This window comes from Coptis chinensis, chromosome 3, assembly GCF_015680905.1.
Source record: "Coptis chinensis isolate HL-2020 chromosome 3, ASM1568090v1, whole genome shotgun sequence".
Lineage (NCBI taxonomy): Eukaryota > Viridiplantae > Streptophyta > Magnoliopsida > Ranunculales > Ranunculaceae > Coptis > Coptis chinensis.
This window is the reverse complement of record NC_141458.1, coordinates 103,007,408-103,019,842: the sequence shown is the minus strand read 5'-3', so window position 1 is coordinate 103,019,842 and position 12,435 is coordinate 103,007,408. Positions and strand designations below refer to the sequence as shown.

General features: G+C 32.7%; 1 protein-coding gene across 2 annotated transcripts; it reads left to right on the top strand.

The window, feature by feature from the left end:
* Positions 1-8,048: 8,048 nt before the first annotated feature.
* LOC147512342 (anamorsin homolog) lies at positions 8,049-12,329 on the top strand. Of its 2 annotated transcripts, none has more exons than XM_086595312.1 (8): positions 8,049-8,281; positions 9,199-9,346; positions 10,341-10,504; positions 10,578-10,661; positions 10,756-10,915; positions 10,996-11,132; positions 11,729-11,803; positions 11,921-12,329. In XM_086595312.1, the coding sequence occupies exons 1-8, from the start codon at positions 8,264-8,266 to the stop codon at positions 11,957-11,959; spliced, it is 825 nt and encodes a 274-aa protein (XP_086451438.1). In that variant the 5' UTR covers positions 8,049-8,263; the 3' UTR covers positions 11,960-12,329. The 2 variants fall into 2 exon arrangements, with proteins under 2 accessions (XP_086451438.1, XP_086451439.1); XM_086595313.1 differs by having other exon boundaries at positions 8,123-8,460.
* The last annotated feature ends 106 nt before the right edge of the window (positions 12,330-12,435 follow it).

Sequence of the window (12,435 nt, the reverse complement as noted above, 5' to 3'; positions counted from 1 at the left end):
AACCATATATACCACCAAAATATTATAAAATCTAACTTGCAATCATTCAAATTAAGAATTTTTTTAATTAGTTACCAAAATAATCCAATCTCCTGAACAATTGTAGTAGGTATAACTTTTTATGTTGCCCACATGTAAAAAAAAACTTATCAATGAATAGAAAATTTTGGAAAATTAAAGTTTTACTAATTCAGTGAACATGATGCAACACAATTTTCATAACTTTTCTCCTATAAATAAAGCATAAAACATTGTTACTCAAACACACAAAATAAGCTAAGAATTGATCATTTGCAAGAAAAACAAATGGAGGGAGCTTCTCTTAAGTTGGGTTTCATATTAGTTATTTTGTTTGTTACAACAGGTCTCTCTCTTTCTTTGTGACGTAATATTGATTTTTATTTTTTTAATTTGCTCATTTACTTTAACACCATAAAATCATGGTAGAAACAATTATTGTTTCTCTAGAAATATATAATGGACTAATATTATTCCACTAAGTTTTCACATGTTTCTCAACTATTATTACTAAGACAATAATTTATTATTCTATTGTTGTTCACCGACTAATTGTATAGAAATCATGAGTTCAATTAGAGTCACCTCTATATATAATGACTGGCATCGATTTACGGCACTCAAGTCAAGGTTTTTACAACTACGACTGAGAAGTTGGTTTTGTCACAATTTAACTGTTTTTTATTTAAATTTTAGTTTATATATTATTAACGTTTGCCCACATAATGTTTGTAGATCTGCCATTCACGTCAGCAGCGGATGAGGGCAGTTTTTGTTCAAGTACTGATGAATGTGTAGGCATGATAGCGAAGGGTGATATCTGTAACTGCCCCATATGTAAGTCCAACAAATGTCATTGCATGTGCCCAGGCCCTCCACCTTTAGAGAAAAGAAGAGGCTTGAACAAGAATGTATGATTTTTGAAGACTCAAAAAGTTCTGACATTTGTAACGAACATTTGAACAATAATATTATCAAGAATTTTCATTTTTTTTTATTTACTCATTTTTTTTATGAGTATTAATCCCGCACTTAAATGCACCTAATGATAGAAAAATACTTAGCTTACTGTGTGTCCCTAATATACATTGGCAAACAAAATTGTTTTTCATCTTATGATTGTAATTGGTTTTAGATATACGAGTCTTCATTTATATGGGTATCCATACGAGAAGTTTTGAAACTGTAGATTTCTTCACTCCAAGAAGTTTTTTGAAAGACAAATTATTTTTAGTCTATCACATAGTATAATTTCTCCCCTTTAAACTTAGATTAATGGTTTCGCTCCATCCATGTTATTAAAGCATTTCAAAGTAAATCTAAATGAATTAATTGTAGCTTTAATTTGTAATTTTTTTTCGCTCATAATATTATCTAGATTTAGGAATGTTATTTAAGATTCTTTTAACACAAAAGCAAAATGAAATTAAGAGTGGGAGCTTCCATAAGAAAAAGTGGAAAATTGAAAAGAAAATACTTGAAACTTGTAGGCTTGTAGCGAGCTTGTACTCTACTATTTTATAAATTTTGGTATATCAATAAAATACAATATGAAAAGGAAGACGAATACTAGGGAGAGCTTGTCACTTTAGGTAATGCTCTACACCTATCGACACGTGAAAAGATGATTTGAGCCCAATAGTAATAATAATAATGGTTTTACACTTTTGAACCATTGTGTTATCGCGTTTAATCAGTAATTTATTGGCTGGAAATTGAACATATATCACTTGTTGAGCGATTGATATTTTCACGATTTATTGATATCTCTATTGCACTCTAAGATTTAATTGGTTGGGTGTGATGATGAGAATAGGATATTGTTTGTTGCACCTCATACTGTAGATTTTTAGTATGATCACACTATACATATTTTGGTGGGGAAAAATATATTCCTAAATTATATAAAATATCATCACTTCTTAACCAAATAATTAGCTCTGAAAACCAATATAATATTAATTGCTTATTAGTAATCCATTGCCTTGAAATGATAGACTTTAAACAAAAATCTAAATCCAAAATAAACTTTCTATGTTTTTAATTATTTCACTACAAGACCGATATACTTGTCTTTAAATATTACAAAAGGTCCGCCTGGTTAAAATTATAAGAAAAAAGTATTTTACACAAAATATAGACGGGTCATTTGATTGGGCATGACGACTTCAATCTTTTTGATTCTCGACAAACAAAAAGACCACCACATTCTTATTTGAGTTCTAGAACAGTTCTTTACGATACCTTGCAAGTTGCAAACATTCAAATTTCTTTTAAATTAATAATTAAATTACCAAAATGAACCATATATGGCTAATAAGCATTACAAATTCTAACTTGCAATAATTCAAATTTCATGTAAATTAAGATTTTTTTAACTAATTACCAAAATAAACAATTTTCTTTCTCTTAAGCAAATGTAGTGGGTATAACTTCTTATGTTACCACATGAAAAAAAAAAAAAAAAAAAAAAAAAAAAAAAAAAAAAAAAAAAAAACTATCTAGACTCCCTTAATAACTCCCTAGGGACTCAATATCTTACATAACATTCAAATTATATTTCTCTTTCCAAAAATTAAAAAAAAAACAAATATAGAAACAAATATATGACTAATAACTCAAAATAGTAACAGAAAACTTATCTATATTTGCACGGACAAATTAAACAAAAACAAAATTCCCACTTTCAAGAAAGAAAGAAAAAACCAACACTAAAAAAAATCACCTCTCTCTCTCTCTCTCTCTACAAAATTTTACTTTTTATCACTTTAGTTTATATTAATTTGGAATGGAGAAAAATAGTCCATATGTATAATATATATAAATATGTCAAAAAATATGATGATTTGTTTAGCACTTGGGAGCCCAATTCAACTTTTTTTTTTTGGGTGTTGAGGTTTTTTTCTTTCTTTATTATTATTATTATTATTTTAAAATGCAGGTAATTTTTTTTTATTTGTTACTATTTTTTGTTTTAGTTATTTCATTAGGTAAGTTATTTCTTATTAATTTTCTATGTTTGTTTTATGAGTTTTGGAAAGAGAAAATAAGATTTGGATGTCAAGTAGGAAATGGAGTCCCAAAGGAGTTATTGATGGAGTATGAGTGCGTAGAACCACTTTGGGGAAAAAAAACATGTCAGTGAATAATAAAGATTTGGATAATTACCAATTTAGAGAACATGTTAGTTGCAACACAATTTTTCTCACTTTTTCTCCTATAAAATAATGCCCAAACCGCTGCTACTCAAACACACCAATAATTAAGTCAAGAATCGATGTCTTACAAGAAAAACATACATAAAGGGATTTCTTTAAGTTGGATTTCATATTAGTTATTTTGTTTGTTGCAACATGTCTCTCTCTTTCTCTTTGATGTACTATTACTAGCACAAAAGAAATGCCTTCATTTGTACCAATTATATTTTTTGCTCTTTAACTTAACATTGTAGAATCATGCATGGTAGAAACAATTATTGTTTGTCTAACAAATTAAATATATATAAGGGACGTATTCTAGTTCATCAATTAATTAAGCTTCTACTCGTTAAGTTTCTAAACTGTTATTACTAAGATAATAATATTTTGTATTATTCGAATTATTGACTTGTTGTCCACTAAGTAACTGCATAGAACGCGTAAGTTCAATTAGCAACACCTATATCCGAAGTTTCTCCCTAGCATAAATTAAACTAATGTTTTCTAAGGTGTTTGAGTTGGATACCCCAATCATTTTTAGGCTGATCGATTGATGCAACAACAAATAAAAATTTAAATAAATAAATAAAAGGAAATAAGATACAACAGTAAGTGGAGAAACATGAGGAAGCTTGTAAGGCGCTAACCAACACTGCTTTATCTCATTTTCCTCTGACACTTTTGGTTTTTTGGCATCTCAATCTATTGAGTTACGTACTCAAAAGATTGTAGAAGGTCATGGATAGCAATGTGATGATTAATTGCTGGCGCTAATGACTTTGTCTTTAGGAGCGTAGGCTGGGTTTGCATGCATGATATTCATAAAGGACTAGCTGCGCACTTGTCTCCTCTCATAGTGTAACTTGTTTATATATATCAATAAAATATTAATTACCAATATATATATATATGTGTGTGTGTGTTTGTATTTGTTGAATTTAATTTTCCGACTTTGACTTTGAATGGGAAATCTAGTTTGGCTATATATAAAGCCTAAGTTCAATTGAAAGAGCTATTCGCTCATGTTAACATTTTTACTAATAGTGTTAAGAAGTGGATTCTAATACCACAACATGTTTAAATGGAAGTACCTATGTGGACTGTTCAATTGGTTTCAATATTTTCTTAGCTAAATTGCTTGGATATGTTTGTTATGTTGTAGAGAATGACAACTATTATCAATATTTACTAACATAATATCACGAATTTTTTACTTCCGAATTATTGCAAACCAAACGTTTAAAACGCGTATTAATTAAACACCGCATAATTGCCGTATTACGAATTTTTGACCGAATATTTGATCGTACTGTTTTTTTGAGTCACCGAATAATTCTTGAATTATTTCCGTACCGTATTTTTCCCGTATCCCAAATTTCTAACAAGGTTTATTTTTTTTTTTGATAAAACTGCCCTGATTGTATTAATTAGTAGGTAATTTCTTACAATCATAACAATTGGCATCAAGCTGAAAACAAGAACATAAAGCTGAAATTAGTACAGTTGAAACAAACATAAGCTGTAAATTTATGGAAGTCTCTACATAGACTCCACCAGCTCCAAGCAACCACCAGCACCACCAAGACCACATTGGAAACCCAATTTTTTTTTTTTCTGGGTAGCTTCACAGTTGCTCATTCTTCCACCGTGTTGGATCTCCCAAGGTGACAACTCACGAGTCATCAAGTCGTACAACATAAAACTCCACAACAAAGTAGTCGGATTAGTAATTCCAAATTGGAATGCCCCACCAATCAAAGGCCCAACTAGTGAGTGGTGGCCTGACCAAGAAACCCAAACCAGCAATCTAGAGAGGGGGTAGAAAATGAGAGAGAGCCATGACTTTGAACAAACAAATCATGGAGCCAAACAAGAAATCCGGACATATATAAGGGGTTGAACCCATGGCTTTGACGTCGATAGAGAGATGTTAGACCAAGTAAAGCCAAATTGAAACCAACACAACCAGCTGCATACCAAAAATTAACTAAATCCAACTTATTTAAGGTCTTTAGATGAGGTAAGATCTGCAAAATGTGGGAAGGTGGCTGCACCAAAAGAGATAGCCCCAAAACCCAAGAGACCAACGTTGATCATCTTATGGGTTATAAAAACCTTACATACCAACAAAAAGGAGGAAGTTTTTTTTTTTTTTTTTTTTTTTTTTTTTTTTTTTTTTCTTCAATTAGTAGATCTATTGGAATCAAGGAGTTTGGGGTTGTGGAGACTGGGAAGGATAAAGTTTAGGTTATGGAAGGCTAATTGGGTTAGACCTAGGTGGAGAGGAGAGCTTAAGGGACAAGGGGGAGGTGGAAAAGACTATTGTTCCCCACAGGAAGGGTATCTCTACTCCCTCAGGCTTGAGAGAGATCGAGAGCGGCAACCATTTTTTATGGGGACATAATTGCTAGCAAGGTCTAGAAGTGGTTATTATTCTAAATGAAATAGATAAAATACTATTTGTTGTTGTTGTTGTTGTTGTTGTTTTTTTTTTTTTTTTTTTTTATTTTTTTTTTTTGGCTCGTCTTGTTATATAAATTTATACTACTATACTAGTTACTCTACTACTTATAAGGGGGCGTGGGCAAGCTAACCAAATTGTTGTCTCTCGGTCTAACACTTTGCTAATAGCCTGGATGGTTTTACCCCCTATTCCAGTTCTTAAATTACAATTATAGTTGTGTACATACTTTTTAAATAGTTGATATATTCCAGGGGTGAAAAAGTAATATTGTGACATGTTTTTGTGCTTGGGTTAATCGGTTCTAAAAAGAGAGTGATTTTTTGCTCCCAGCGTTGGTTCCTCCAAGCGCTCCAAGAGACACACGTCTTATTTTTTCCACAAAAAAAAAGGTAGTTATACTTGGCACAAATTCCTCAAAATTCCATATTTTACTAGTTTGTCCCTCAGTCATAACTAGAAAGGAAATAAAAAGGAAACAGAAATAAAACAAAAAATAGATATCAAAATATGAAAAACACAATGAATGCATTAAGAACAAGCTAACAAGAAAATGATATTATTGTTATTAACACATTTTTGTGGGAAGAAGATGAAGAAGAAATACACACGTTTGTTGGTTTATTCCACACTATATTTATTTATTTTTCTTCTTTTTATTTCCTTTATGAGGAACAAACTAATAAAATTGAGAATTTTGTGACGGTTGTAACTTTCCTTTTTTTGTGGAAAAGATGAGACGTGTATGGCTCAAAATTTCCTTGGAGCGCTTGGAGGAACCAACGCTAGGAGCAAAAAATCACTCCTAAAAAGAGAACGATTTTGTAGACATGCATAGAAATCATTTTATCTCTCTTTTTTCATTTTTTATATATTTTTTTCTTTTAGTAAAATTTAAATAAATGAAAAAACATAAAAGAACAACACGTCAACATCATCTTCTACCACATAGTTAGACAACCAACAAAATTGAAGGAAAATAAAAAATAAACAAAAAACAAGATTGAGGCAAAGTTTTGGTGACACCTAACAAATCCAAATAGAAGTTCCTAAGTTGGTTGCCGAAGTTACCGATGTCGATGTTGAAGCAATTGCCAAACTAATTTGGTGAGTATTGGGTAAATTCATAAAATAATAATAATAAAAAAATAGTTAGTTGAAGAAGAGAACATTATTGAGAGTTTTAAGTTTTAAAATTGGATTTACTTTTTTAGACAATTTTCTATTTATGGTGTTGGAAGTTATATTATTGTGGTTGAGAAAATGGTGTAAAGAATAGTGGAATGAGTTTCAACCAATTGAGTTGGGGAGAAAGTTTTTTTAATCAGTTCTTTAAAAGGGAACAACCACAACTATTGTTGTTTGGTGGATGGAGAAGTTTTCAATAGTGGAAGCTTATTATTATTATTATTATTTTATATTTTTTTATTAAAATAAATAAAATGAAAAAAATAAACCGACTGTGTTGAGTTTTTCTAAGTCCATGTGTTAAGTTGGAGACGTGGACCAATGAGCTTATGATGTCCCGTGGACAACATTTCTATGCCAAATTCACTGTTCTAAAAAAGAGATTTTCACTTTGAATCACCCATTTTTTTTGTGTTGGGACTACCGTACCTTACCAGAAAAAGAAAATACAAAAGAGAGAGAGCCCTTGCCCACGTGCTCAAGGCTAGTCTAAGGTAATGTGTGAAGTGCTGTGTGGTTCTGTGAAGGAACACACCTCACTTAAAAGTAAGAACCAGTACGTTCTGCATTAGTTTGCTTTCCAACTTCCAGCTATGATACTTGCTCGGAGGTCATGGTCTCCTCATGTAAATGTTAGTAGTATTATCAGTACGCACAATGTTACTTTTCCTCGCACGCCCACGCAGATATTTCAAAGTTTTGGTCCATTTGAAACTATAAGACTTGGTCGACCGTATCTAAAACACTTAGAGAGATTGATCCCGATAAACAACAACCATATTTCTTTTTATGTCTATATATTGGGAATAGAAAATCCAACATAAGTTATCTATTTTGATTTCCATATTTATTTTATCTTTTCTTTATTAATCATTGGCAAACTTAATAAGATTTTATAAGTCATTATTCTAATAATTGTGGCGACGACAATAAAACAGGACGTGTCTTTAATCCATATTTCCGTTGCCGAACTTGCTGTTCTATTTGGACAAAAAGTATGTGCTATTTTGTCTTCTGAAACTAAACACGAATACGATGACCTCTGAGGTTTCCACCACACCACCGAAATCCTTTTGAAATGACAACAAAATAAATAACATTAAAAATTGAACTTAAGCTGCCACTTGGGTGGGCCAATCCGTAATTGTCATTTAAAAACAAATTGATATGGCCCATTCAAATTCGGGCTGAGAGAGGGGCTGAATGGTAAATTGAAACATAAAAGTTGGTACGCAAGACAACCGACCGACTTCATGGCAGCACAGCCAGTGCACAAAATCAAATAAAGTCTTATTTTTCTTTTGTTCAAACTTCAAACACGCCTTCATCAAATCCTCATTTTTGACACCCAATAAAAAAAACCAAAGTCAGATATTGGAAAAATTTCGATCAAAACTAAATGGGATCTATTTCTCAGGTATATAGCTGATATTCAATTATTGTTATTATTGTTGTTGGATTTATGTGTTTTGTAAACATTAAAGTAAGTAACAAATTCCAATGTCATAAACAACAAACCCAAAAAACAATCCTCCTTGCCATTGCAGAACGCAACACCCAAATCTCTTCAATAATCAATTATCGAAACCTAGCTAGGTAATCAATTCTTTGTCATAGATGATTTAGATACTTACAAGAGTTTTATTATTTGTGTGTGTGATATAGAATATAATTTAACCTTTAAGTTATTGGGTGTGGTGATTCAACGCTTTCCATCTGGTTGGTTGGTTGGTTGTTGTTCCTCAATTTTGGGGATGAACTATTGTTTGAATGTTTTAGTCATTTTGGATGCTACTCATGAGTCATGACAATGCTGTTGGAATTCTTGGTTTGTTGGAAATATATGTTTTGTTGGTACGAACTTCGTTAGGCAACATCGATTTGCGGTATACTAGTTAGTATAATCTGGAAAACATTTTTTTTAGTACAATATGAAGTCGTTTTTGTATTTTACATTTTAGAATTCCTCTTGACAAATGGCTAATTAGGTATCAGAAAAACGAAGTTAACAATACCAGTTAATCTTTATGTAGGGTTGTTTTCACTTCAGACATTAGTATGTTTACAATTGTTTGGCGTGGGGGGTCTAGAAAATGGGTACATTTCGAGTTCTTATTTCCTCTCCTTTGAGGAGCTCTCAATTTTAGAATGAAGAGGTAGATACTGTCAATGGCGGGGACAGAAAAACGAGGCAGAAAAGCTACTCGTGGAACTAGTGTATCGTACTTCAAGTTGACTGAGATATGATAATCAGGATATATATATGATAGATGCTATTTACATGGAAGAAGAAAATCCTTGTCTGAAGTTAAAGTTTGATATTTTTTTTTGCAGGATGCTGTTGAGATGAACGGAAGTGTTCTAGCACTTACAGACAATGTGGTCATACCTGTCAGTGCAGTTTTGAATGCAATTGAAGAGCATGGGGTTAAAAGAATTGAACAGAATGATCCCTTAATTATCACACAAGCTTTATCTTTAAGTAAGTTTACTTGACTTACAAACTTGACTTGCCGACTTTTGTAAGACTTCAGATTGAAAAAAATCCACCACAAAGTATATTTCTCATGAACAAGCAACTCTTTCTACTGCTCAAGTACTATGGGAAAGTTGCAGCTACTCTACATAAATTACTCTGGTTATATATTTCTATCTGTCTGTATTGTATCCTCTAAATGCGTTAAAAAAATTCAGCAGAGTTAGTAGATAAATGACATGACACCATTCTTCAATTAGCAAAACAATGAATAATTCTATTTGTTGCAGACTTTTTGGTATATAAAGAAATTATAAAATGGTATATGATATTTCCATACAAAGAAGGTATTGAAAGGTATATGATATCATTTGATAGAGAAGGTATAGAAAGAAGTAAATAGAATTGCAGACTATTTGGTGTTGCATATGACTAGTTTTACAAAGATTGCATGATAAAACAAAGATATACTTTCAGAACATTGTGCAAATTCGACGTATCAAATGGAAAATATAGGTCTTTTCATTTGATTATTATTATTATTTTATTTCTATGCTTAAAATTAAGATAGAATTGAATACGATATAGTATGGGTAATTAATAGCCATGGCTGAAAGAGATACCTTTTCGGTTTTTTGTCTTGCGGTGATTCCAACTTAGTAGTTTTTTAATGATTTGTTGGAAAAGAGCCTCAACGCAAAGCCTCAGGGGTTTCTCTGTGAGACTTGGTCTTGAGTCGTTTCAAAATGTAAGCAATAACGTTTTTTAAGACGTTTTAAAGCATATATATATATATTAGTAGTCGAAATCCTTTTAGTGTTTGTTTTAGTCTATGTATGTTTAGTGGGGAACATCTCGAGGTATGTACTTGGTATGGTTTGAAGAACCATAGTGATTCAACAGGCTCTACTATCCTCCATTATCTCAATTTTGCATTGGAAGGGAAGTAATCCTAATTCACAACTTTCTCTAATCTACATTTTTTTTATACCAATAACAGAACAATTGCCAATTACATCTTCCTCAATGGATGTTGTTGTCTTTGTCTTGACGACACACGAGCTTCCTGGTCATGAGTTGCTCGAAGAGATGTTTAGAGCGTTAAAGCCTGGTGGTGCAGTTACCTTTCAAAAGTCTCAGTCTGTTGCAGTGAACAAAGATGAGGTAAAATTTAAGTTTTATAACTTGGTTTCATGCGAGTTTTTTGGAAGATCACTCAATGTCCCCTTTTCTGCAGATAGTTTCCACTCTTAAGCGTAGGTTATTGCTGGCGGGATTTCTAGATGCAAAAGTACCATTGGAAAATCTCAACTCCTTCACAGTAAGTGTTGGGCTCTTCCTGTCTATCTTGCAAATGTATCTCTATTGCTTTCATTTATGTCCTTTTTTACCTAGATACTTTCGTTAATATGCAGGTTAGGGCCAATAAGCCTTCGTGGAAGATGGGTTCCTCCTTTACCATAAAAAAGTCTACAAAGAGTCTGCCCAAAGTACAGATTGACAATGATTTGGATCTGATTGATGAAGACAGTCTTTTAACGGAAGAAGACTTGAAGAAACCACAATTGCTACCAGGTAAATTATAGAACCCTATCAAAAAATTTGGTCCTGTCGTTCAGTCCTCTGAGCGTCTTTATGTGATTGTCCTCCTGTAGTTGATGATTGTGAAGTTGGAAGCACAAGGAAAGCATGCAAAAATTGTAGTTGTGGACGTGCTGAGGCAGTGGAGAAAGTGGAGAAGTTGGGACTCACTATGGACCAGATTGAGAATCCTCAGTCCTCATGTGGTAGTGTAAGTGCCAACATTTCTAGTCTTTAAGGGCATCTCCAATGGAGGGTGTAGAATTGCACCTCCATGTAGGCTCTACATAGATGCCATTAGGATTTTACAATTTCTCATTACACACTAAAGACTATATATATCCACACTTGATAGTTCCCGATGGAGAAATGTAAAACATTTGGATTTTAAAAATCAGGCGTCACTTGGAGTGACGCCCTAGTTTACAAATGGCCACTTTTAGAACTAGAGAGGGACATCATTTGGAGTGATGTTCGGACATATTTTAAACTCGCGCATCACTCCAAGTGATGCCCGAGCCTTTTACCAATTTGTATCCGGGTTGATAATTCCCTACTCCCTCTATTAGTCATTAGCTATTATCTACGGCTTACACGCCTCATTGGAGATGCTCTAATTCAATAAAACTTCACATACACACTCCCCATTTTGTTGAGGCAAATAAAAATCCACAATATTGTGATTTATTCATTTAGAATGTTTAGAACTTTCTGGTGCTCTTAAAATGTAGTGTAAGGTTTGTTCCTTGGAAATAGTTAAAAAAACTATATTCTTCCTGTTTAAACATTTTTTTTCCACAACTGCAGTGTGGTCTAGGTGATGCATTCCGTTGCGGCTCGTGCCCTTACAAAGGTCTGCCTCCATTTAAACTGGGTGAGAAGGTATTAATCTAAACTGTACTCGCTCTTTTTCCTTGACGCTCTCTGAAAGAGATCTGTGTCTAATAAAGAAATGTAATTAAATAAGTCAGAAAGTCATGCATTGTGTTCTTGATGCAGGTATCACTGGCTGGGAATTTTCTTGCATCTGACTTCTAGTTATCACAAAAGAAATCTATAGAGAAGTTTGTTGTTGAAGAATTTATTTACGATGGAGATGCTGTAGTTTGAACTGGTTCAGGTGTCTCAAACTTGGTTCTTCGGCTGTTAGGTTTTATTTTACAGATTTGTCTCTTTATGATTTTGGTTTCCTCTATCAACTTCAATGTAGAGTCTAATGGTATTGGGTTTTAAGAGAAGTGTAACTGTTGAAATAAAAACTTTCTTTGTGTTTTTCGCAATTCTAGACATGCAATTGTTATATTGACAATGCGGACTTCTGTGTTTATCCGACACTCTGAGTTAAATGGACTACAGAGAATTCATTCAGAAATCTTATGAGCTGTAAATATAGTGCAGCTTTGCTGTGTATTGTTCTTCCTGACTAAATAAACCCAACCACCTATGGCAGTAAGACTGTAAGAGAAGTGGTTCTGTCATTCTGTGAATCTGTGATCCTGTTGCTGTTAAGTTAA

What these genes read in the sequence shown, in the direction of transcription:
- LOC147512342 (XM_086595312.1), top strand. An exon ending in CACACAAGCTTTATCTTTAA is followed by an intron (nt 9,347 to 10,340) that starts GTAAGTTTACTT and finishes TACCAATAACAG; the next exon opens with AACAATTGCCAATTACATCT. An exon ending in GAAACCACAATTGCTACCAG is followed by an intron (nt 10,916 to 10,995) that starts GTAAATTATAGA and finishes GTCCTCCTGTAG; the next exon opens with TTGATGATTGTGAAGTTGGA.